The sequence below is a fragment of the Lynx rufus genome, unplaced genomic scaffold (genome assembly GCF_022079265.1).
Source record: "Lynx rufus isolate CCGP_SWC_20201006 ecotype Redwood Valley unplaced genomic scaffold, mLynRuf1.p SCAF_4, whole genome shotgun sequence".
Lineage (NCBI taxonomy): Eukaryota > Metazoa > Chordata > Mammalia > Carnivora > Felidae > Lynx > Lynx rufus.
In genome coordinates this window covers 163,316,059-163,337,941 of record NW_025814856.1, presented here as the reverse complement: position 1 = coordinate 163,337,941, position 21,883 = coordinate 163,316,059, and the positions used below count along the sequence as shown (strand labels likewise).

At 43.6% G+C, this 21,883-nt stretch overlaps 2 protein-coding genes across 4 annotated transcripts in view; one reads left to right on the top strand and one right to left on the bottom strand.

Annotated features, from left to right (window-relative positions):
- The window catches only part of LOC124525088 (GTPase IMAP family member 8-like), an 82,972-nt gene that overhangs the window by 39,324 nt on the left and 21,765 nt on the right, over positions 1-21,883 (bottom strand). The window contains 3 exon segments of the mRNA XM_047097562.1: positions 1,457-1,730; positions 1,733-1,810; positions 1,813-2,098. Of these exon segments, the coding sequence (XP_046953518.1) occupies positions 1,457-1,730; positions 1,733-1,810; positions 1,813-2,098 (638 nt within the window).
- The window catches only part of LOC124525083 (GTPase IMAP family member 1-like), a 43,078-nt gene that overhangs the window by 16,876 nt on the left and 4,319 nt on the right, over positions 1-21,883 (top strand). The gene's annotated exons all lie outside the window — the stretch shown is intronic.

The following is a 21,883-nucleotide window of genomic DNA, read 5'->3' as shown; positions in this document are numbered from 1 at the left end:
GCCACCAAGGGAGGAGCTGTGATCTTTGGCATAGGACTGCAGCTAGTCAGAGATGGCCCTGCAGAGATAGAGGTGGGAGAATGGATACCCCAGCCTTGCTTTTCTACTTCCACAGGGCCTCTGACTTGGACTTCCCACTGGCCAGCCAGGCAGAAGTCAGAGAGCAAGAGATCCCACCGATGTAGTGCAAATAGATCAGCCTCAGGGGGCAACGAGCTAGGGTGAAGTGTGATCCTGCAGAGGCAAATGAAAACTATGTGACCCAGATGGGATTTTTCAGATACAATTGGAGACATTTTAAATAGGATGGTCCCTAAAAAAGAAAAGAGAAACACAATAAGAGAATCCTTTGACTTTCAGATCTTCATGAACCACAGAACAATCAATCTTTCCAGAGAAACCCAATACCTCCCTAAAAAGTACTTGTGACCATGCAGTGCAACAACACATGTGACCAGTGGTTCAGACACTAAACATGTGCAGGATTTCTGATTTGAATTTTCCTGAGTCTTTGAACTCTATATGCCACTGCCTGATTATGCCAACTTTGTGTGAAGAGGGACAGGTGGGAAGGGGAGGCGGTGGGGACTGAGAGCTGGGAAGAGGCTTCATTCTGGTTAGTTCTCACTGCATAACAAACCATTCTGAAGCTCAGTGGTTAAAAACAAAAACCATCATTTATTTGTTCTCATAAAGCTGCAATATGGGCAGCACTCAGTGGGAATGGATCATCTTTGCTTTCTGCAACTTCGCCTGAGATGGCGGGGCAGACGGAGGGCCCGCTTCTGTGTTGCCTCATTTGCATGGTGGGGAAGTTGGTGTGAGTCACAAATGAAAGGTGAGCTGGGAAGTGGGCCAGGGACTTCAGGCCCTCTGGAAGGGGGCCTCTCAAGAGGCAGCCTGGGCTTTCTCACAACATGACAGTCAAGTTCCAAGGGCAAGAACCCCAACAGGGCAAGGAAGCATTGCTCACATGTAACCTTAGAGTCACAAGGTGTTGCTTCAACCATCTGCTATTAATTGAAACGGTCCCAGATCTGCCCAGTTCCAAGGTAGAGGACACAGGCCCTGCAACTCAGTGACAGGAGTAACAGGGTCAGATTATAGGAAGAATAAGTAGAAGCTACTCTCACAGCTATCTATGGAAACTACAATCTACCACTATCGCAAATCATCGTAAATTCAGAAGAAAAAACGAAATGGTATTTACTACCAAAACATCTGCCATATTTTTGAAAGCACGCTCATAATCCCATTTGAACCATCTCTAAATAATCCCTTCTCAGCTTCTTTCCTGATATTTTTTATTTGTTCAGCATACTTTATCTTTAGCAATTTTACTTTTTTCTCCCATTCTTCCTGTGATTTATGAGCATATTCCTTTTCTACTAGTTTAATTTCATTATTTAATTGATCGGTGTAGATCTTCTTCAGGTCTTCTTCCCGTTGCTTCAGCCTCTTCTCTGTGTCCTCATAAATGGCATCGGTAAAGTAAGCCCCTCCGTTGCTCTGCACCATCTCCTCTATCAGCTCCACCAGCTCCTGCACCTGAGCTTCCTTCTCCGCCTCTGAGGCTCTGTTGTTGAAGGCACAGTAGCAGTTCCCACACTCGCTGATGATGTTTCTTAGCTTCACATCTGCATCTGCCAAGAAGTCACTCGGGCTCTTCTCCTCTAAGTGATCTTTGCGAGTTAGCAACACGTTCATGTTCTTCAAGGCTGGCTTCCCAAGACAGTCTTGATCAATGCCACGGTCTTCTGCTCTTCCTCCGTGTAGCGGCCCACTGGGAGGACCAAGACGATGGCGTGAGCCCAGGACAGGAGTAGAGGACACACTGGCTGAATTCCCCGCGTGTGGTATACAGGGTCTCCTTGTTGTCAAAGAGCCCTGGGGTGTCAACAACAACAAGTTTCCTCCCCTTCCATTCCTTGGATGCTTTTTGACACCTGGAGAAGACAGCATGGGGAGCAACTCTAGAGTCAAAGACTCTACTCCCCAGGATGGTGTTGGCCGTTGCGCTCTTCCCACTTCCAGTTTTCCCCACCAGAATAATCCTCAGAGTGTTGTCCTGAGGGTCCGCCATGTCACTACCAGGAGTCTCTGTGGTGTAAAGGAAAGGAAGGAGAAGAAAAAGAGTCAAAGAAGGTAAGTGGAAAGCATCACCTCGCTCTTATGACCTATGTGTTCCTCTCTGAAATCCTACAGTAGTCTACTATCCATGTAGGTCCCATAAAGACAGAAAGATGAGACAATTCAATCACCATGGGAAAACAACAAAGTAGTTAAAGAGTTTCCCTACAAAAGAGTATCAGGTCCAGATGGTTTCATGAGGATCTCACTTAATCTTTCTTAAACTATTCCTGATGACTTAAAACAGAAGGAAACCTTTCCAATTCTTTCTATGACACAAGTGTGATATTGATCCCAAAGGTTAACAAAGATTTCACCAATAAATAAAGCTAAAGACATGTCTCATTTGCGAATACTAATACAAAAATCCCAAATAAATTGTCAGACACTAAAAAGTAATACTCCACAATAAAATGTGATTTATTTCAGAAATAGTAGGGTGGTTCAATATGAGAAAATGGATTGTAACAACACATCCTCGTTAGTAGATTTAAGAAGAAAAACACCTTCATACAGAACAGACATTTCCCCAAATTCAACACTGTTTTAATAGATACTTCTTTAACGTGTTTATATAGAAATATAAATTTTAAAAAATGTGTCTCCATTTTTTTCTCTGCAGCTAAAATAGTTGACTATTAAATTCACTTGGATGAATGAAGAAAGAAAATTAGCCTGTAGAGTCAACAAGGAGAAGAACGATGAGGGAGGACCAGCTGTACCAGATAGTAAAATATTTTAGCCCCTATAATTAAGGCAGTATGAAGTGTGTGTGAACAGAGACAAATGGAAAACAAAAACAGACAATTCAGAAATAGACCAAATTGGTCGACTATATTCATGAGTATCCAGTTCAATTGTATCGTGTTACATTTATCGTCCATAAGGCAGGATCTCACAGCAATGGGGAGAAAGATGGACTAATAACCAGCATTGGGATAACTACAAAACCACACAGAAAAAGACAAAACTGCACCCACGTCTTCATGCCATTCACATGCTAAATACGTTAGAAATATAAACACTAAAAATCAACCCACATAAATACTAGAAGAAACTCAGACAACTCCTTTGTAACCTAGGGGCGGGGCAACTCTTTCTAAGATTTGAAAGATTGTAAGGAAAAGGATTCATACATCTGACTACATAAAGACCTAAAAGACAATGGGAAACAACGAACATCACAGACAATTAAAATACGAATGTCAGCCTATATCAAAGAGGGTTAATTCTCCTCTTATACAAAGAATACCTAAAAGCAGAGAGACAAATATCCAAAAGCTCAATGGAAAATGGAGCAAGACGTATGAATAAACAGTTCAAAGAAAAAAAAGAAATGTCAATACTCCTCAACTATGTAAAAATACATGAACACTCAAAGTAGAGAAATATAAACCCAACGTAGGAAAAGAAAAAAACCAAATATAACAAATTAAAATTACACTGAGATACTATTTCTCCACTTACAGATTTGGCAAAAGTGCAAAAATTTGCTGCTATAATCAGTCGGTAAAGGTTTAGAGGAAACAGGTTCTCTTCTTGGTAGCTAATAAGAATAGAAAAACAGTCTAAAACCTACAGAGGAGAAATTAGCAATATCATACAAATTAGATATACATTTAATCTGGATTGTGAGTCCCAATTTTAGGATTTATGCCTGTAGTGGTCAAGGGCAGGTCACCCCTAAACGTGCAACTTTGACATACTGACTATTTCATATAAAAGTAACTTAAGATACAGCCTGTGTGGGAAGATTACTAAGACCCTCTTCTGTCCCCCTGCAAGCAGGAAACAAATCTCCCATGTAAAAGGTGCCCTTCCTGTCCCAGGAGGTAAAGAGACACTCTCATGACCAGGGATGGGAGATTTAGAGCCAAGAAGAGTATATAAACAGCCCACTACTTTCTACTAATTTACTACCCCAGCCCAAAGTCTCTTTAGAATTCCTCCCTAACAGATGCTCCCAAAGTTCTCTTCCTTGTTTTGTCAATCCCTCACAGATCCATCGTCTCTTTGCCTAAAAAGTATAAAAACTGCCTGCCTTGGTCATTTCTCTTGGTCTTAGTTTCATTAGTGACCATTAGTGTGCACTGCTTTTTTTTTTCTCTTGTTAATCTGCCTCAAGTGAATGTAATTCTTAGTGCAGCTGGAAGACCTTGAAGAGTAGAGGAAGAAGTTCACCTTCCTTATATCCCAGAGCTACACTAACAAAACACAAGAAAAGATTAGGCATATGTTTATTCACTGCATCACTATTTGTAATAATTAAAGACCAAAAACCTACCAAATGCCCACTAGTAGGGGTCTGATTGAATAAACCAAGGTACATACACACAGCGATGTACTATCCAACTGTAGAAAGGAATAAGAAATACCTCTCTATGCTGGGATGGTGAGATCTCCAGGATATTTCATTAAGAAAAAAAAAAAGGCAAAGTGAAGAAAATAATAGTTTACTGTCATTTCTCTAGTGGGAGGAACATGAACTGTAGGTACAAAGTACATATATTTCATGCACATGAAAAAGCAATGGCAGATCATCTGAACCGTCACCCAAGAAGTTACTGACAGAGGGATGGGAGGAATAAGGTGGGGGACAGGGTAGAAGCTGGAAACTACTTTGAATATACTTCGATTTCATAGAAATGTCTTGAAAGCATGTACTTCCTTCTTTTTGAGAGTTCTAATTACAGCTCTTTTCCTTTATGAAAGATCTACATGTGTACCTGTTGTTGCTGACTGATATAAATTCAAAGAGGATTTTTCATTTGTACAAAAAAAAAAAAAAGCTGAACACGAATACAGCGTTCCGCATTTGTTTCACAGCCAGTTGAGCTAATAGAGAGGCCGAGTGGGCCATTGTCCATGCCAGCTGCCTATCACTTTCCCTGGGAACGTCACACAGGGGTTCACCATCCAGCCACCAGAGCTGTGAGCCAGATGAGCACGTGGGCTTTCTCTCAATTGAATTTGTGCATCTGTTAACAAGTTGTGTCTAAAAGTATCAGAAACACATAAGGGAGGTTATTTGGGGGAGATCTGGGAATGCGCACCCTTTTTCCATGTACATTCATGGTAATTGCTGCTCTGCTTTATGTCATTTTGTTTCATAAAAGATTTCATAGGAACGTTCTGCTTGCAGATAGTGAGGAACATCTGTAAATAGCTTACATAATTATAAACAAAAACTATATTTTAAGATAACTGGTAAAAATCAAAAGCAAATGCAATACATAGTATTTGGTGTAATAGACAAACCACACAAAGAATTGGTCCAAGAAACTTGAAAATGATCCTGAGAAACTCAACAGGAACCCATGGGGGAGGGGAAGGAAAAAAAAAAAAAGACGTTAGAGTGGGAGAGAGCCAAAGCATAAGAGACTGTTAAAAACTGAGAACAAACTGAGGGTTGATGGGGGGTGGGAGGGAGGGGAGGGTGGGTGATGGGTATTGAGGAGGGCACCTTTTGGGATGAGCACTGGGTGTTGTATGGAAACCAATTTGTCAATAAATTTCATATATATATAAAAAAAATAAGAAAATGCAGTTGCTTCATTGGCTATTGTCCTAATGGGATAGAGTGTAAGGCCAAATAGGGGGAAAAAAGTCAAGAAAATCTTAAATTGCTTTCAGGAATCCTGTCCTATTCTTAGCTTTTTGTGCACATGTGTAGTTTTGAAGCCCAAGGACAAGCCCAGTGGCAATGAGCACCCTTAGTGCCCATACTGTGCCCTTCAAATGCCATTTCCCACCAAAAACATTAGGACTCTTAGGAGAAGGTACCGATTCCATTTCTGGGCCAAGAAATGTGCAAGTGGATCCTAGACTATCCTAGTCACACTAAAAAGTGAGGATGCTATCAAAAACTACTCAGACCGTGGGATGCCTGGCTAGCTCTGTCAATACAGTATGCATCTCTTGATCCCATGTTCATGAGTTCTAGCCCCACATTGGGTGCAGAGATCACTTTCAAAAAAAAATATTTGGGTCTTACCGAAATGACTACAGAACCAACGTGAAGAGGCTGACTGGACAGAGATGAGGTAATTTGAGTATCAATGAGAATGATAATTTCAATGGATTAAAATTCATCAAATATGTTGAAGTTCATGAATTCATAACAGTACCATCATTGCGAAAGAAGTGAAGTGTTCTCTTTGGGGTATGCTAGGAAATGATGTCATCAGTCTGAACATGGGCAAAAAAGAATCAATCATTCCTTTTGTCTTATTAACTACACCTTATGGAAATGAAAGTATGATTCAGGGGAACTTTCTTTTATAGGATTATGCCATCCAATAAAAGAAGAAAGAATGATAGAATTATAATATTATAATTTGTGACCGTTAATGAAACAAAGTTACTCTAGGCTATCATTACTGTCTGCTACATTATAGAAAGAGACAAAAGAAAATATAAGGTGCCTTCTGATGGAAATTTAAAACTGCACCTATGAAATATTGCCACCCAACTAACCAGGCAATTCTTAATCTGATCAAGCCTCTCCTTAAATTTAAATTTATAGAAAACACTGAAACTAGAAGAACATGTCATATGATATCTTGAGGATTTAACGAGCAAAATGTACACTCTCCAATTCTCTTGGACAAAGGACCAACCGTTTCGTAGAAACATTTTAGAAAAAGAAACAGGAGGGTGAAAAATTATTTATCAAATTAAACTTAAGAGATATGAAAGAATTGCAATTTATGAACCGTATTTGGAGCTGATTTCAATTTTTTTTAAAAAAATTTTAATGTTTATTTATTTTTCAGAGAGACAGAGACAGAATGAGAGTGGGTTACGGGCAGAGAGAGAGGGAGACCCAGAAGCAGAAGCAGGCTCCAGGCTCTGAGTTGTCAGCACAGAGCCCGACGCGAGGCTCGAACTCATGAGCTGTGAGATCATGACCTGAGCCGAAGTCGGACACTCAAACAACTGAGCCACCCAGGCCCCCGGATTTCAATTTTAAAATCTATGAGATAATCTGGGGATTGGAATACACCTGGTAATTGTTTAAAAATTGTAATTGCTTTTTGAAGTCTGATCATGGTATATTTTAATGACCTTTATCTCCCATACATACATATGTAAATATTTACTGATAAAGTGATAAAATTTTTAGTATTCTAGTAATTTAGTAATGTTTAGTATTCTAATGTTTGAAGTGTATTAATTAATTAATTAATTTAATCTCTACACCCAGCGTGGGGCTCAAACTCACAACCCTGAGATCAAGAGTCCCATGCTCTTCCCACTGAGCCAGAGAGGCGCCCCCACTCTAATTTTTTACATGAGGAAATCGATGTGGCTCAGAAATGCTGAGAAAGTTGCCCAAGGTCACTGCGTTAATGGGCTTTGGGCAGAGAAGGGATCCAATGCAAACTATGTCTGACCCTACACTCATGCATAACCCTTGCACGCTCTGGTCCCTTCTTGGTTCCTTCTCACATCCTTGATTCTACATTTCTGTTTACATTGGATCAGAAATAGATCATGGGAGGCCAGGGGAGGTACTTCACTCTCTGTCCAGAAACGTGAACTGGTAGCAACCCTGGAATTAGGGAAGGCAACCAAAGGGCTTCACGCACATTTGTTTTCTATAGAATAGCTCATTCTCTCCCCATGGCATCCCTTCCTTACCTCCTCTGTTACACTGTCAATCACACCATTTCTCTCTTACATGTCGGAAAGAACACAGCCAGCTGAATTCTAGGCTTCCTATGCCATTTGTGACCTGGGTATCCTGGGGAATTTGATAAAACCACACACACACTGTCTGGGATTCAGATTTTCTTTCAGGAAAAAAGAGGGATTGGGACAGACTGGTCTCTAAATTGCCTTCCAGGTCGAAAGACCTGCCTTGAGGACACTAGTTTCCCACCAAGGGAAACAGATGGGGTGTCAGGCAGCACTCACTCTGTCATGACAACAACTGATGGAAGACATGCTGTTCAGCAAGTTTGTCCTGCTAAATAGGAGACGTGTGGACATGGGCCACTCAATCTCTTTTGTCCCACCCTACCTTCTGCCGAGACCCCTGTGGCAGCTTCCTCATTGCTGGGCTGCTGGCACAGTACTCGGTCCCTTCTAGGAGCAGAACCCACACCCATGCACACCCCTATGTTCTGCTGGCCCTCACGATTCCATTGTTCTGAGGCCAGGCTCACCTTCTTTTGAAGGAGCTGAGTTCCCCATTGTTCTCCAAAGAACCTGTTTGAGCTGCTGCTTTTGCTTTCACTGTGAGGAAAATGTGTTTGCACACTTTAAACCTCTCAGGCAGCAAGCTCAGAGGAGCTTAGGAGGAGCTAGTGAAGGAACTATTTGGCTTTAAAGAGACAGAAATATTGCCCTATAATTGGAGGCGTGCGTTAGTTTTGCCAAGGTGTAAGCTTTTTCTCCATGTTCCTGCTGTCACACCAAATTTTCCAAACCTATATTTATTGTTTGGGGTTATACTGGTGGATCCCAAAGGCCCTTATTACATGACACAAATCATGCACACAGAGCCAGGCATGGTGTTGAATCATCTTCCCTGCATGGAGTGGGTGACTCTGGGGTGATTCTAGGAAGAAGAAACTCAAATGCGTGGCTAGATGTGTCCAAATTTAGAGCCTGGGATACTTCCCAGTGATTGTATCATATGGGTTTTCAGGATAGTCTTTCATGAAGGTCTCAAGTTACTCATTAAAAATTTACCAGCCTTCAGGTACAAAGCCAAGACTCTAAACCATTGGGAGCCAAGAGAAAAAAAGGAAGATGTGGCCTGGAAAAAGTCTTCCAATGACCATAAACCTTCTCTAGGTTTCTTCATATGGTTCTTTCAAGCCCCAAAATATGCATGACCTGACCACAAAAGATGCACCCAGGGAGGAGATCAAACTTTCCCCTACAACCTTCCTACTTTCCTCTACCCCAGACCCAGGCACAGATAGATTTTCCCAGATGTAGCCAGTGCATCCATTCCAACCTGCTCTGGAAACTTTGAGATGATAGGCAGATGGTCAAACCTCTCATGGTTGACCAGCTGTTCCAATTGTCTCATGCATCATCATAAAATTATAAGGTTTTTGATTATATATTTTTGTTCACTACATTGAGACATGGGATTACTTGATGCTCACACTTGAAGGTGGGTACTAAGAGAACTAAATGTGGCAGGAAGTAGTGGACAATGGGGTGGCAACCCATGGAGGGAAGCAGCTAGATTTGGAAATTATTGTATTAATACTATATTATTGGTCCATATCGTTAGACCAGTTATCGGTGCTAATGACGTGGAGGGTCCCAGGTAACTGTTTTCCAACTTGCAATAAAGACACAGACCGGGACCAGCTATGTAATTTGCAAAGTCTGGCACAAAAAGAATATGCCAGGCCCTTTGTCAAAAACAAACAAAAAAAATTAAGAATTTCAAGATGACATCAATAGAACAGTAAACCCTTCTAAGTACACGGCCCTGTGCAACGGCACGGGTCACATACCCATGAACTTGGTCTTGATGAGGCTGCATACATAAAAGTCTAGAGGAGAGCTAGAATCATATTTCCTGCTCAAAATATCTCTACCATTTCCTAGTTTCATTTCAAGCTACATATTCCTTGAGTGAAACTTGTCCTTGGATGTTGTCATGGTCAGCTAATTGCTTCTCCAGGTATTATGCTCAGGTACGCGGTTAAGTTCCCTAGAGGGAACAGGAGACTAGTTGACACAGAATCCATGGATGCCACAAGAAATCAGATGTGGGTCTCAAATGGTAACAGCCTTGTGATCATTGGTCAAAAAGGAGCATGTGGCCCCCATCAGTCCCATCCTGAGCCCTAAGTTAGGAGTGATCTCCTTCTACAAGATTCTGGATAGAAGCAGTGTAGCCCCATATCTGAATTGTTCACTTAGCCACGCTCCTGATCATTGAGGGCTTCCTTCCACTTGCACCTATGCTGTGAGCCACAGGCCTCTCCACAGCTTGTCTCCTCCTGCAACCCCAGAAACAGAACTTTGAACCCAGGATCTTTCTCCTTCCACATAGTCAGAAGCAGAGAGATAAATGTGGACATAGCCACAGCTTCCTTTTTTGTTTTCCTTTGATTCTTTCCATTTCTCACACACACAGAAATGTGGATATAATGAATTTTCAAAAGGTGTGGGGTCATTAAGAGACATTCTTTGAATTCTATAGGAGTCTTCTTGTGGGGCTCAGGGTGTTTTCTGCTGCTCAGATCTAGATAATCTCAAAGCTCAACTTATTAAAATAGTGCAGAAATAATAACAGTAGTTTAAAAGAATCGTTCCCCCATTGTCCTGTTTCTTCTACAGATCGTCTTTGCAACCTTGGTGGATCCGTTTCCTATTGCCTCCATAACAAATTCCCAAAACATTAGTGACTGAAAACAATATAAACTTCATCTTCTACAGTTATGGAGGACAAGAGCATGGTATTAGTGTTTTGGAGATAAAATCAAGGTCTTGCAGAGCTGGTTCTTTCTGGAGGCTCCAGGAGAGAATCCATCCGTGCCTCTTACATCTTCTAGAAGCTGCCAGCTGTCTTGGGCTTGTGGCCACATCACACCAATCTCTGCTGCCTTCATCACATTACCTTCTTGCCTCTCCTTAGAAGGACCTTTCTGATTACATCTGGGGCCCACCCAGATAATCTAGAATAATCTCCCCATCTCAAAGTCATTAATTTACACCTACAAAGATGCTTATGGAATTCATTCACAGGCTCTGGGGATTAGAGTGTGACCATCTTTCGGGGCCCACCATTCAGCCTGCCACATTTGGGTGAGTTAAACTATCTGCAACTCACTCCCCTAATCTTTAAAATGGAATACTTTCTTCAGACGGTCATTGTGAAACCAGATAATTTTGTAGACATGAAGTGGTACTCAAACCATAGTGATCAATAGGTATTAGTTAGAAGTTATAATAGAACCCTCTATGCTAGTCTCATAGATTACCCCTCTAAGGCTCACCTACACATCAGAGATGTTGTCTTAATCAGCTTGCACAACCATAATACCACAGCCTGGGAGCAGGAACACAAGGAATTCATTTCTCACAGTTCTGGACACTGGGCAGCCCAAGCCCAATGTGCCAGCCAACTTGTTTCCCTGGGGAAAGCTCACTTCCTGATTTGCGAATGGCACTGTCTCACCGTGTCCATACATGATGGAGCAGGGAAGCAACTCTCTGCTATCTCTTCTTACAGGGGCACTAATCCCATCGAGAGGACCCCAGATTCATGAACTCATGGAAACCCACTTACCTTATCCCCAAATACCATCATGTTGGGGGTTAGGGATTCTGGAACCTTCTCTCTTGGTGCCAAATAAAACTAGTCACTTCTACTTTGTAACAATCTCTTTTAAGTGGATATCACTCAAGGTTTCCTGGTTTCTCCCCACTCACTCCACCCCCAAAGGGCACTGCATGAAAAGGAAGACTCAGCGCCTCCACAGCCTGTCTACCAGGATAAGGGATCTGGATTATCTATACCCCTGCACTCACATGGCTTTAATGAAATTGTCTTCTGGCTCCACGGATGTGCAAGAAGAGCTGCCACTTGCAGGCTAATGGCAGCCGTGTCACAAAAGAGATATAGGTGTTAGGTGTGACAGTGCACTTGGGGCTGAATCCCTCAAAGGAAACATTGACCAAACCCTCATGAAATAAGGACCATGCTCCCCAAAGAGCCTTTTACTGACTTCCACGATGTTATATTCAGTTATGAACCACAACCATTCACTCCTGTTCTCAAACAGGTCTCTGCTTCCTCCTAAGGCTTCTCCGAAGATCTGCCAAAAGTGACCACTCAGAATTTGTGTCTTCACCAGAGGGTCACAATCTTGGAGCTTCAGGGGAAAAACTGTAGGACGTGCTCTGAACTACTGTTGCCTCAAAGAGACTCTTCAGAGGAGGTATCCAAGATGGTAGCACTGACTCAATGCTCAGACTCTACCAGTGAGCAAAGCCAGGACTACTGGGACTCTCAGTCTGGAAGCATATGTACCTCATGAAATCAGACGACTGACTCAAGATCCAGCAGAGTGAGAAGTAATGAAATAGGATTGAGTGAACGGATTCAAGATGTGCCATTGTGGTTATTTGTTTGGAATATTGATGGCATTCTGTTTGATGTTCTTCTTGCATGGCTATGGGTGGAAACCTTATTTCTTTCTCCTGAAATGAATTAGTAGACTGTGTATTTGTAAACCCACAACAACCATCTTTAAACATTACCTCATCTTTACCTACCGTCAAAATTCAGAAACAAATGCTTCTACTGAGTTTCATTCACTTTCATGATGATAGAACCATTTTCATAGGTTTAATAAAAATCTGTCCTCTTGTTTACAAAGATACCATTGTAAAAATTGATTCTGCAGCAAGGCCATATGTACAGTGTGATATCTGAGAGTGACTGTTGTTTAATCAAAGACCATCAGACCACTGCTAAGGAGCAATTGTTGGTGTTACATGTGGAGGTAATGTCTCCAAAAACTTCATAAGAAAACTAATATGATGTCTGGCTTCCAGGATCCCAGTCTCTCAGGTAATAAGGAAGTCCACTCCCTGGTAGTCCAGAAACCCAGGCAAATTTTGGAGACCTCAGGAAGAGGGAAATTCACTGAGATTTATGGGTACAGCATGCAAAGTTTATTGGAAAAAGTGTTTGGACATTGGTTTCCTACTCGTAGGATAGAAGAATGGCAGGGGCTTTGAAAAGTCTGATTCAAAATTCATTTTGAAAATTTCCAAAGGAAGCTTATCCTTTGGAATTGATACTTGCTTAATATGATTAGGCTCTAGATTTCCCGAGGAAACTCAAGGAGGCTTTTCTGGTTAATTAAGATTCTTGCTGCATCTGTATGAATAATCAGGCCATGCATAGTAAAAACAATCTTCTAGGAGCAACAATACTTGTTGGAAACTGCTTATGATCACAAAGTAGAGAACGCTATGAAAATGATCCAAAACTTAGAAATAGGCAAGAGAGATTACTGGAGTGTTCTATTGTTCTGTGTGGTGCTGTGCTTGATGATCAGCTGTGATATTTTACAACACTTTAAGGACAGAGAGTTTTTTGCAACTCTCTGCCTTATACTCAGCGAATTTTCTGTCTGGTGGAATATAGAACTCAAAAATTACATTTTACTACTCTCTTGAACACATCAACCCTTGATTTCAAATGAACTTTGTGTTTCTGTTTGTGTTTTTTGTTTTATTCTTTGCTTATTTGTTTGTTTTTAACTAGGTTTCATACCCAGCATGGAGCCCAAACTTAAGACCCTAAGGTCAAGACCTGAGCTGAGATCAAGAGACAGACGCTTAACTGATTGAGCCACCCAAAGAAACTTTGAACCAATTATAGAATCAAACTGGTTCTCTCCTTAAGTCATGAGTTGAGCAAAATCATTGATGTGTTTATACTTGCCCAGGAGTCATGAGTTTGCTTTTTTTAAAAACTGCAGATAAAAAAGAGAGGGAGAAACAGCATGATCCAAGCCTTGGAGGTGAAAATAACACTGGACACAGGCAGAGAACAGCTAACAATTTGGAGTGCAGGAATCATTACCAGCCTTTACTGAGGGCCTACTGTGTGCCAGGCACTGACTTCTATATCATAATCACCTTCATTCCTTACAAAAGTGTAAAATGGATATTAACAGGAACAATGATATCTAGAAGAATCTCATTCTTGGAAGAGGAGTTGAGACTGATTATAATGACTGTTGAATACCAGGCCAAGGAATATGGATTCTAGCCCTAGGCAGTAGAAGATTTCCAAGAAGCAGAGACCTAAGAAAACTATCCCAATGGGTTAACCTGGTAACTGCAACTAGGACTGGAGAGGAAGAGATCAGGGGTACTGTACCCTCACACTGCACACACTGTCCCTCTCTTACCATCCATCGTAGGTTGAATTGTGTCCTTCTAAAGAAAGGCTAACCCCTGGTACCTGAGAATGTGACCTTCTTTGGAGCACGCTCTCTGTGATGTCATGTCATGAAGTTAAGGTTGAGTCCTACTCTGATGCCTGGAATCGTTTCATTCACAGTGAGGGAAGTTTACACACAGGTACACACAGAGAACACCATGTGACAAAAGAGGCAGAGATTGGAGTGAAGCACCTAGAAGGCAAAGAACAAAGCACGACAGCCAGCACCAGAAGCTAAGAAGCAGCAAAGAAGGATCCTTCCCCAGAGACTTCATGGAGAGTATGGCCCTGGGAACGTCTCGGTTTGGCACTTGTAGCCTGTGCCAGAGAGACAGTAGCCATAACAATGAGACAGTAAGTTTCTGCTCTTTAAGCAACAGTTTGTGGTCATTTGTTAAAGCAGCTCCTGGGGGAACTAATATAGATTTTAAGGCCAAGAAGTAGGGTCCTGCTCTGGTAATTACCAGTCGTTTTGAAATTGAGTAATGCATGGAGGCTGGAAGAATTCTGAGGTACCTGATAAAAAGAAAGGCCTAAGAGGATGTCGGTGGTAAGATGAACATCAAGGTCACTTTCTCGTGAGGTCCCTGAGAGAAGTGGGGACCACGCTGCTGGACATTGGAGGGACAATGGCACTTGCTATAAAATGGCAGGGGTCAGGGAGGCGGGCTAAACTGAGGTGGGCTGCTGGGTGGAGAGTAGACCATGTAAGTGAGGAACTTGAATATTTAGCTGAGGAGAATTCCGAGAACAGTGTGGAAGGTGCAGCCTGGTATCTACTTGTTGCTGCTAATGAAATGAGTGAGGAAAGAGGGTGGTGGCCTATCTGCCGGCCAAGGGGCATCAAGATGGCCAGCTGCCAGCAGAACCCAGGTAGAAGCAAGCAAGGTTCTCCCCTCAAGGCTTCAGAGAGCACACGCCTCTGCTGGCATCTTGACTTTGGACTCCAGGAGCTACCACACAATCCATGGCTCAGCTGTTTCAACTGCAGTTTGGATGACCTGTCGTGCAGTGCTAGCCATCCAGTATGTCCCCTCCACCTTGCCCCTGCCTGTGTTCTTGTCCCATCCTCTAAGAAACCCAAAGGGCTCCCCTTCTGTGGCACGGTGTGAACAGGGCAAATCTTCTAGACTACGTTCTTCCTCATTCCCGCCACATTTCTGGCCCAGATGGACCCCCGGTCTCCCTGAAGACAGAGAGGTTGGGGCTTTCTCAGAACTTAGATTTCAGTCCTCTGAAGAATTTTCTTTTTGGAAACAATCATACAACACCAAAACAAAACCTAACAACTGTTTCTTTTAAAGAGACACACAGGAAGTTAAGGCCTGGGAGTGCGGTTAAGGCCTCCTGAACTCTGAAGGCAAACAGGCAGACTGTCAGGGCACCATGAGCTGGGGGGTCAGAGGTAAAAGCAGGCCCCAGTCCCAGCAGCAACAATCAATCCCTCACTCTTACAGAATACCAACACCGCACAAAAGGACTATTTTCTCTTAATCAGCAAAAATGTCTCCTTAATATATGAAAATCACTCAGAGGAAAAGTGTGTGGGCCTGATTCTGCCATGATCAAGATCTATGGCTTGGAGAAAACCCAAACACAAACAGACCCCAAAAAACCACAATCCCCATGTGCCCCAGTATCTTTGCGGATAAGAAGTCCTAGATTGTCTCAATTCAATGCCTCCTACAGAATAGCATCATGCAAGACTATCGGGGCCTCTCCCAATGAGGAGGAATCCCAAGACTCTCCCCCCACCCCGGCATGATTCACGAGCCTGGGCTCACATACCCACACAACCTCTCAGGTGTTGGTTGGCTGTAGGTATAAATCTCCTGGGGGAACAGGGGCCTGTGGCCCCCAAAAGGAGACCCTGAGGAGGGCTGAGTCCCAAGACTCTTGGCTGGAGGACCCAGGTGTGAATATGAGCATGGAACTTCTTTCCCCAGGGCTTGGTGTCCCTGGGCCATCAGAGTAATGGACACTTACAGATGGTTATGGACATCACCTTTATTTACCAGCCAGCACCAACAGACATGAACACAAGAAGCAAAGGCACAGGCATGTTTCACCCCGAGTTCTCTGCTACTCTCCACACACACAGCATCCTTCCTCACTCATCCGCCTAGACTTTCCAGTCCCACGCCTCCAACCCCACAGCCTTTGCTTGGATGGCCCCTGGATTCTTAGCCATTCCTCGGTACCAACGGTGGAAGAGGCAGCTTGGGAGAATGGGGGTCAGGGAAAGAACTCACAGGCTGCCAGGACCAGCCGACAGCCTTCAGTGATCTGCCCTCTCTGGGATTTACAACAAAGTTGGCACAGTTTCTGCTGTTACCTTCGTTTCTTTCTTTTGGTTTCAACTTGACATCTTTTATTGCTTCACTCTCATCTTTGTGGAGTGTCTCGAGTGCTTTATTACAAATGGAAAACACGGTAAGTTAATCTTTAACGAGGGATAAAGGAAAGACTGTTATATTTATGGCACCATATCACAGCACAGTTTTTTCTGTTATTGTTTCCCACAGTCCCTTGCATTTTCAAGAAACGGGCAACAGGGTGATTTCTCGTAAATTCACTCATGCACAGAAAAACATACATCTTACTTCAGCCCCAGCAATTTCCTGCCTCAAATCTCCCAAGTCTGTCTTCCTCATCAGGCCACAAAGGCAAGGTCACAGGTTCATGTCTTCTCATTTGTGGCTGCTGTTGTGCTCAAAAGGGACTGGGGCAGGAAGGCGGGGCCAAGGAGGAACCCCACCATGGAGGTCTCACTGGCCTCTGCACAGGATACTTTTTCCATCTCTCCCCAGGCTGGTGCTGGCCTGAGGATGAGGTGGATGTCTTCCTGGGAATCTAAAACCAGGACCCCTTCAAAGCAAGCACAGTAGCTAGATCTTTTGACCCTGACGTGGGCTGAACAAGTCAGTTCTGCTCTTTATTAGAACAGGTGCACACGGATGCTGCTATCTTCCAAAATTTTGACCAATTTTTCTACTGGTTGTTTGTTTATTGAATGATTGATTGATTGCTTGATTGAAATTTATTAATTTTGAGAGAGAGAGAGTGAGGAGGTGAGGGACAGATAAAGAGGCAGAGAGAGGATCCCAAGCACACTCCCTGCCAGCACAGAGCCCGACACAGGGCTTGAACTCACAAACAGTGACATCATGTCCTGGACTGAAACCAGGAGTCCGATGCTCAAGCAAATGTGCCACCCAGGTCCCCCCAAGTTTTAAAAAATTTTCACTCAAACATAAATAGCTAACAAACAGCTGAGCAGCCTTATTATTTTTGACTATTATTTATTTATCAGGAAGAAATAGAACGTGAAAGTTGCACTGAAATGACTCATGTCCAAGCTGTTAAAGAATATAAATGACTCTTTGGAAATACATGGAGAGGCCAGCGTCTCTCTCACCCTCTGCAAGTTCACCATATCTGCAATTAGTAGGACAGCGGGACTCGGGATAAAGACGGCTGTCAGTAAGACGGTGGTAACTGCTGCCTGGCTCCCTTTTGACGGTGTTTCGTTTAACTATAATAAGACACCACAAGGGGAAGACAAAACGAGGCAAACTCCAGGCAGCCAGCAGGAAGGAAGAAGAGGGGAGTTGGCCTGTGGCCAGAGTTTGACTCAAAACTAGGACAGGCTTCCATATGCCCTGGAGGAACCCTACAGACCTAGTATTGGTGGGACAGCCATAAGTGGTACAAGGTATAGATTTTCAAATCTATTCACTTACCATAAGCTGCTTCCTCCCTTCCAACACACACTCAGCTCCTCTGGAAGGAAACTGCTTTCTGGCAGGTGTGGCCAAGAAGCTGGGGCTCCCTGTCCCCTCAGCCTTCCAGCAAGAGAACAGTATCTTGGGAGGAATCAGTTGGAGGTCAGTAGGTTTAACCACCGGGTATATTATGGACAGACAGAGTGGTTAGGGAAAGACCCACAGAGTGGGGCTAAGACAACTGTCACCTCCTGGGACTGTGCAGGCCCAGGCTGCACCCTCTGAGGAGAGACACCAGAGGTTTCACCCTGCAGGGGAAGCAGACTTCACCAGGAGAGTCCAGCCAAACACGCAAACCCCCTGCATAAAGTTGCAGTGAAGCGACCAGAGCAGATATCCTTGTCTTATCTCTGATCACAGAGGCAAAGCTCTCAGCCTTTCATCAAGTATGGTACCAGTGGGGGGAGTTTTCACACTGATTTCCTTCAGTTCTTCCAACATGCTTAGAACTGCTCTTTGGAAGCCCTGTCTTTGAATCCAATATGCAGGGCCTCTGCTAGGCAATTCCTGTGGCCTCAGTTTTTCCAGTATATGGATCACACCTTCCTGTTTCGTTGTACATCTTACAGTTCTTGTTAAAAACTGGGTATTTTAGGGAACATGTTGTAGTGGCTCTGGGTACTATTCCCTTTCTGCCTTTCTAGGCCTTGATTTGCTGCTGTCTGTGTGTCCATAAGAATACAGAAATTGCTTTTTTAAACAACAAAATAGAAATTATGCAGCAGAAAAGTATCACTGAAATGAAAATTTTACTAGTGGAGCTCAACGATAGATTTCAATGGCTAGAACAAAGATTCAGTGAATTTGAAGATGTAATAATTATAAACACACATGAACTTCACAATTGAGCCCCAAAACACAGGAAGCAAAAAATAACGGGCATCAAGGAGAAATAGACAATTGAACAACACGCTGTAGACTTCAATGTCCACATTGAACACCGCGTACCACAGCTAATCAGAAGGTCAAAACAGAAACAGAAGATGTGACCCACAGATAAACCAACTAGACCTAACATTACAGCACCTTACCCAACGAAATAGATTATGCATTCTGTTCAGGTACACAGAGAACGTTCTCCTAAATATGACCAATAAGCCATAAAATGGGCCTCAATAAATCTAAGAGACTTGGAATCCTAGAGTATAACAGGGGGTAAGCTCCTTTGCATCAGTCTTGGCAATAATTTTTTGGATTTGACCACAAAAGCAAAGGCAGCGACAGATAAAATGAACAAGTGAGATTACATCCAACTAATACACTTCTGCCTGGCAAAGGAAACCATCAACAATACAAAAAGGCAGCCCACTGAATGGGAGAAAGTATTTGCAAATCATATATTTGGTAAAGGGTTAATACCCAAAATACATAAAGAACTCATATAATTAATACCAAAACCCGAGCAATTTATTTAAAAAGGACAGAGGAACTAAACAGGCATTTTCCCAAAGAACATACAGGTGGCACATAGGTGCATGGAGATGTGCTCAGTATCATCATCATCAGGGGAAACGCAAATCAAAACCACAATGAGGTATCCCCTCACACCTGTTAGAATGGCTATCATCAAGAAGACAAGAGGTAACAAGTGTTAGGGAGGATGTGGAGAAAAGGGAAGCCTTGTGCTCTGTGCATGGGATGCAAATTGGTGCAGCCACTGTGGGAAAAAAAAAAGCCACTGTGTATGGACGGTCCTCCAAAAATTATAGGTAGCATTACATTTGATCCGGCAATCCCACTTCTGGGTATTTATCCAAAAGAAATGCAAGCAAGATCTCAAAGAAAAATCTGCACTCACAAGCTCCCTACAGCATTGCTCACAATACCCAAGATGTGGAAGCAACCTAAGGGTCCAACTATGGGTATATATATATTGTTCTGTGAAAGGAAAGGGGAACATCTTCCCATTTGCAACAACAGGGTCGAACTTGAGGGCATTATCGTAAGCGAAACAGGTCGTACAGAGAAAAACAAATACTGTATGATATCATTTTATGTGGAATTTTAAAAAGCCAAACTGATAGAAATGGAGAGTAGAACGGTGGTGACCAGGGGCTGGGGGATGGGGGGATGGGGAGACATTGGTCAAAGAGTACAAAGTTCCAGTTATAAGATGAATACGTTCTGGGGATCTAATGTGCAGCCCAGTGATTATGGCTCATACCACTGTATCATACCTTAATAGTTACAAGAGAGTAGATGATCTTAAATGTTCTCACTCAGAAAGAGTAATGGTAAATATGTGATGTGATGCAGGTGTTAGCTAATAATACTGTGGTGGCAATTATTTTGCAATATAGAGTGTATCAAATCAACACATTGCACCCTTTAAAATTACAGTGTTACATTTCAATTATATCTCAATAAAGCTGGATAGCATGTGGGGGTGGGGGGATAAGGTGGAGGGCCATGGGTGAGGTATCTTCACTAGAGAGAATGAACTGGCAAGACTGGCTAAAAATCAGGCCCCAGAGCATTAGCTTCAGGTTAACTGAAAGCCCTCACTACACACGGGGAGAGTTGACTCCAGAAACCGTAAGTGAGTTAGGCAAGCTCGCAGAGATGATTCCAGAACAAACCAGGTCCAGGGCACATAGCACCATTCGCTGTTGTAGCCTTCTCTCCACAATTGTCTGGCTATTTTACTCACGGTATTTTCCTCTCTCATGACCTCCTGAGAGGAGAAACAGACACTTGGGTCGGAGATACCAACTTGAGGCTAAACTAAGTCTCCTATGAAAATTCCATCCTCTTCCTGCTGTCTGATCTTTAATAGCTCAAAAGACCTCTTTTTCTTTAGGAATGAGGAGATGGCACAGAGGACCACATTGGTGGCCCTGTCCGCGCTGATGTCCAGTCAAGGATTCCTCCCTGATTCCTGGGGAAGGAGACTCTCAAGAGGCCATTTGCTAGGAAAACACCCAAAAAGCAAAAGGCAACTGGAGATAAGAGTAGTGGGCAGAGGCCAAAACTGAGAACAGGCCTCAGAAGTCTAAACTGCCCTTCACTGAGGTTACAGCCCCTCCCGGGAACAAGATGTGGTGCCACAACGACCTTCGGAAAGGATCAGCACAGTCCCAAGCAGGGGGTGGGTTGCACAGTGGAAACAACACAAAGGCACCCCTAGCTGGCCCATGTCCTGTCCCTTTAAATCGGCACCACTGGGCCCTTCCTCCCTGGGCTCTGAGACTTCCTCCCTGCTCTGTGCTGGCAGGAACAGCCTCTGTACTCACAACCCAAGGCACAGCACCAGGTCGCGGGTTTCTGCAGCCAACAGCAGAGCCTGTCACCACTTCTGCTGGAAGGTGAGCACACACGGGGAGGAAGGGAGCCACCTGGGGCAGGGGGGAGTGGAGGAATTGGGGGCGTAGGGGGGCTCTAAGAAATTCAGGGCCTGGTTGCAGCTCACTGAGTGGGCGCCTGCATTCTACTACCTCCCAGGAAGGGGAGCAGGATCTAGAAAGAATAACTTCACCCTTGCAGGCTTTTCAGGGAGCTCTGAGTTTCAGAACAAGCAAGGGAAGAAGAAATGGTAAGCATCTTCTCCAGCCCTGGAGTGCGCACACTTTTACTTGGGACTACATATTTCGTCCTGCCCTGCTCCTCGCCTGGTCAGAAAGGTGTTTGCTAGAAGCACTGTCAGGGCGGAGCACGCTGGAGAAAGCTGCAGACACTCCCTCTGAGGGCATGTGCAGCCAAGGAGAGAGACATTTCTGAGGACAAACAAGTGAGTCTAACCTCAGAACACATCGCAGAGTGGAAATCGTGTCTGTGAGCCGAGCCCCAATCACACCCTCCACCTCCTCAGCCCTGTGCACCCCCAGGGACTTGCAGGAGCCAGCAACAGTTATGAACATGGTCTTCAGACCTCTGCAGTACACGTGCTTGTGTGTCCTTGCACATCCCGTCCCCCACCCAAGCTGCCCAGGGCTCTGTGGGATGGAGCCCTCTTTATCCCCACACACTGGCTATACATGAAGGGCTTGGACAGGATGAATGGCTCACAAACTCACAGCAGGGACCCAAT